The sequence below is a fragment of the Myotis nattereri genome, assembly GCF_964212035.1.
Source record: "Myotis nattereri genome assembly, chromosome: Y".
Lineage (NCBI taxonomy): Eukaryota > Metazoa > Chordata > Mammalia > Chiroptera > Vespertilionidae > Myotis > Myotis nattereri.
This window is the reverse complement of record NC_138094.1, coordinates 1,573,104-1,574,617: the sequence shown is the minus strand read 5'-3', so window position 1 is coordinate 1,574,617 and position 1,514 is coordinate 1,573,104. Positions and strand designations below refer to the sequence as shown.

The following is a 1,514-nucleotide window of genomic DNA, read 5'->3' as shown; positions in this document are numbered from 1 at the left end:
TCACATGTCCTCTGAGTCTTCCATCAACTCAAGGATCATTTCCTCCACGCCATTTTCCTTGATGTGGTGCACGATGCGCCAGAACCGGTACATGTTGTCCCCGTATGGGCCTCCAAGTTTGAGAATCCACATCAAAGGCATGACGCTCGAGGTCAGCGGGACGGGGGTGAATGAGATATTCCCACTGGGGATGTCCTCCTGGCGCAACCGTACTTGCAGGACACCACTTGTCTCCATGACAAGATGCAGCCACGTGCGCTGGTCCTCGTCCTCATACACCGAGGGCCCAAGTATCCTCAGGCAGATGGGGTGCGAGTTGAGGTGCACCTTCGACCATGGCTCGGCCATGACCCCTCCGTGACCCAAGGAGCAACAGCCACAGCTTATGTTAGCCTCTCGCTACTTCGGTCCTGGCATCGAAAAGACGAGGGATCAGGTCTCCAAACGCATTTTACCTCGGCTTTTATCTTTATGGTTTTTACCATTGTGTTTGTGGTTGCCTTTGGTTTATTTTGCAAATTTATTAATCTCAACTTATCTTTCTTTATAGTTTTAGATCTCTCTTCTCAAACAACCTGTACAAAACGTACTTAATGTAAAATATGAGTCTATGAAGCTAACATGGTCCTATGTAATTTTAAAAACATTTTTTAAATGAGTTAACAGAGAACGTTAGGTTCATTTCAGGGGTACACCCCAATGATTAGACATTATATAATGGACTAAGAAATGATGCAATTAATCTCAAACCCATCTGACACCGTACACAGATGTTATAACAGTATTAGAGGCTCAGTGCACAAAATTCATGCACTTAAGCCAACCCCTCAGCCAACCCTGCTGCATCTTCCAGTCCAGGACCCCTTGAGGGATGTCCAACTGAAGGCTTAGGCCCGCTTTACTGCTGCCGTGGAGGCTCCCACTACCCCCAAGTGCTCGGCAGCTGTGAACCTGGCTTTTGGCTGAGCGGTGCTCCTGCTTTGGGAGCACACTGACCACCAGTGGACAGCTCCTGCCATGAGTATCTGCCCCCGGTGGTCAGTGCGTGTCATAACGACCAGTCATTCTGTCATTTTTTGATTTGCATATTAGCCTTTTATTATATTGGATTGACTCAAGGCTCTACTTTCCTGTGCCGTGACTATTCTTTCTTTTTTTATATAGTTTTACTTATTTCAGAGAGAAAGGGAGAGGGAGAGAAAGAGAAGGATCAATGATGACAGAGAATCTAGGAACGGTTTCCTCCTGCATGTCCCCTTCTGGGGATCAAGACTGGAACCCGGGCAGGTGTCATGACTGGGAATCAAGTTGACATCTCCTGGTTCCTAGGCTTAAGCTAAAAAACTGGGACATGGCAGCCGGGCCCTTTATTTCTTTTCTATCTTTTCTTTTATTTTTTTCTTAATTAAAGTTTTTAGTTGGTTCAACTTTTCTTTTTGTCCTGACAACAACACCTTCTATCTGTTCATCTCAGAGGGAACTCACAGACCATAGAAGTAATATGCAATACCCAC

The 1,514-nt window shown here is 45.8% G+C and overlaps 1 protein-coding gene across 1 annotated transcript; it reads right to left on the bottom strand.

The window, feature by feature from the left end:
• On the bottom strand, positions 1 to 348 carry LOC308512282 (protein p13 MTCP-1-like; the record flags this gene model as incomplete). The annotated part of the gene is made up of 1 exon (XM_081082076.1): positions 1 to 348. One exon carries the CDS (start codon positions 346 to 348, stop codon positions 1 to 3), a length of 348 nt encoding a protein of 115 aa, XP_080938202.1.
• Between the last annotated feature and the right edge of the window lie 1,166 nt (positions 349 to 1,514).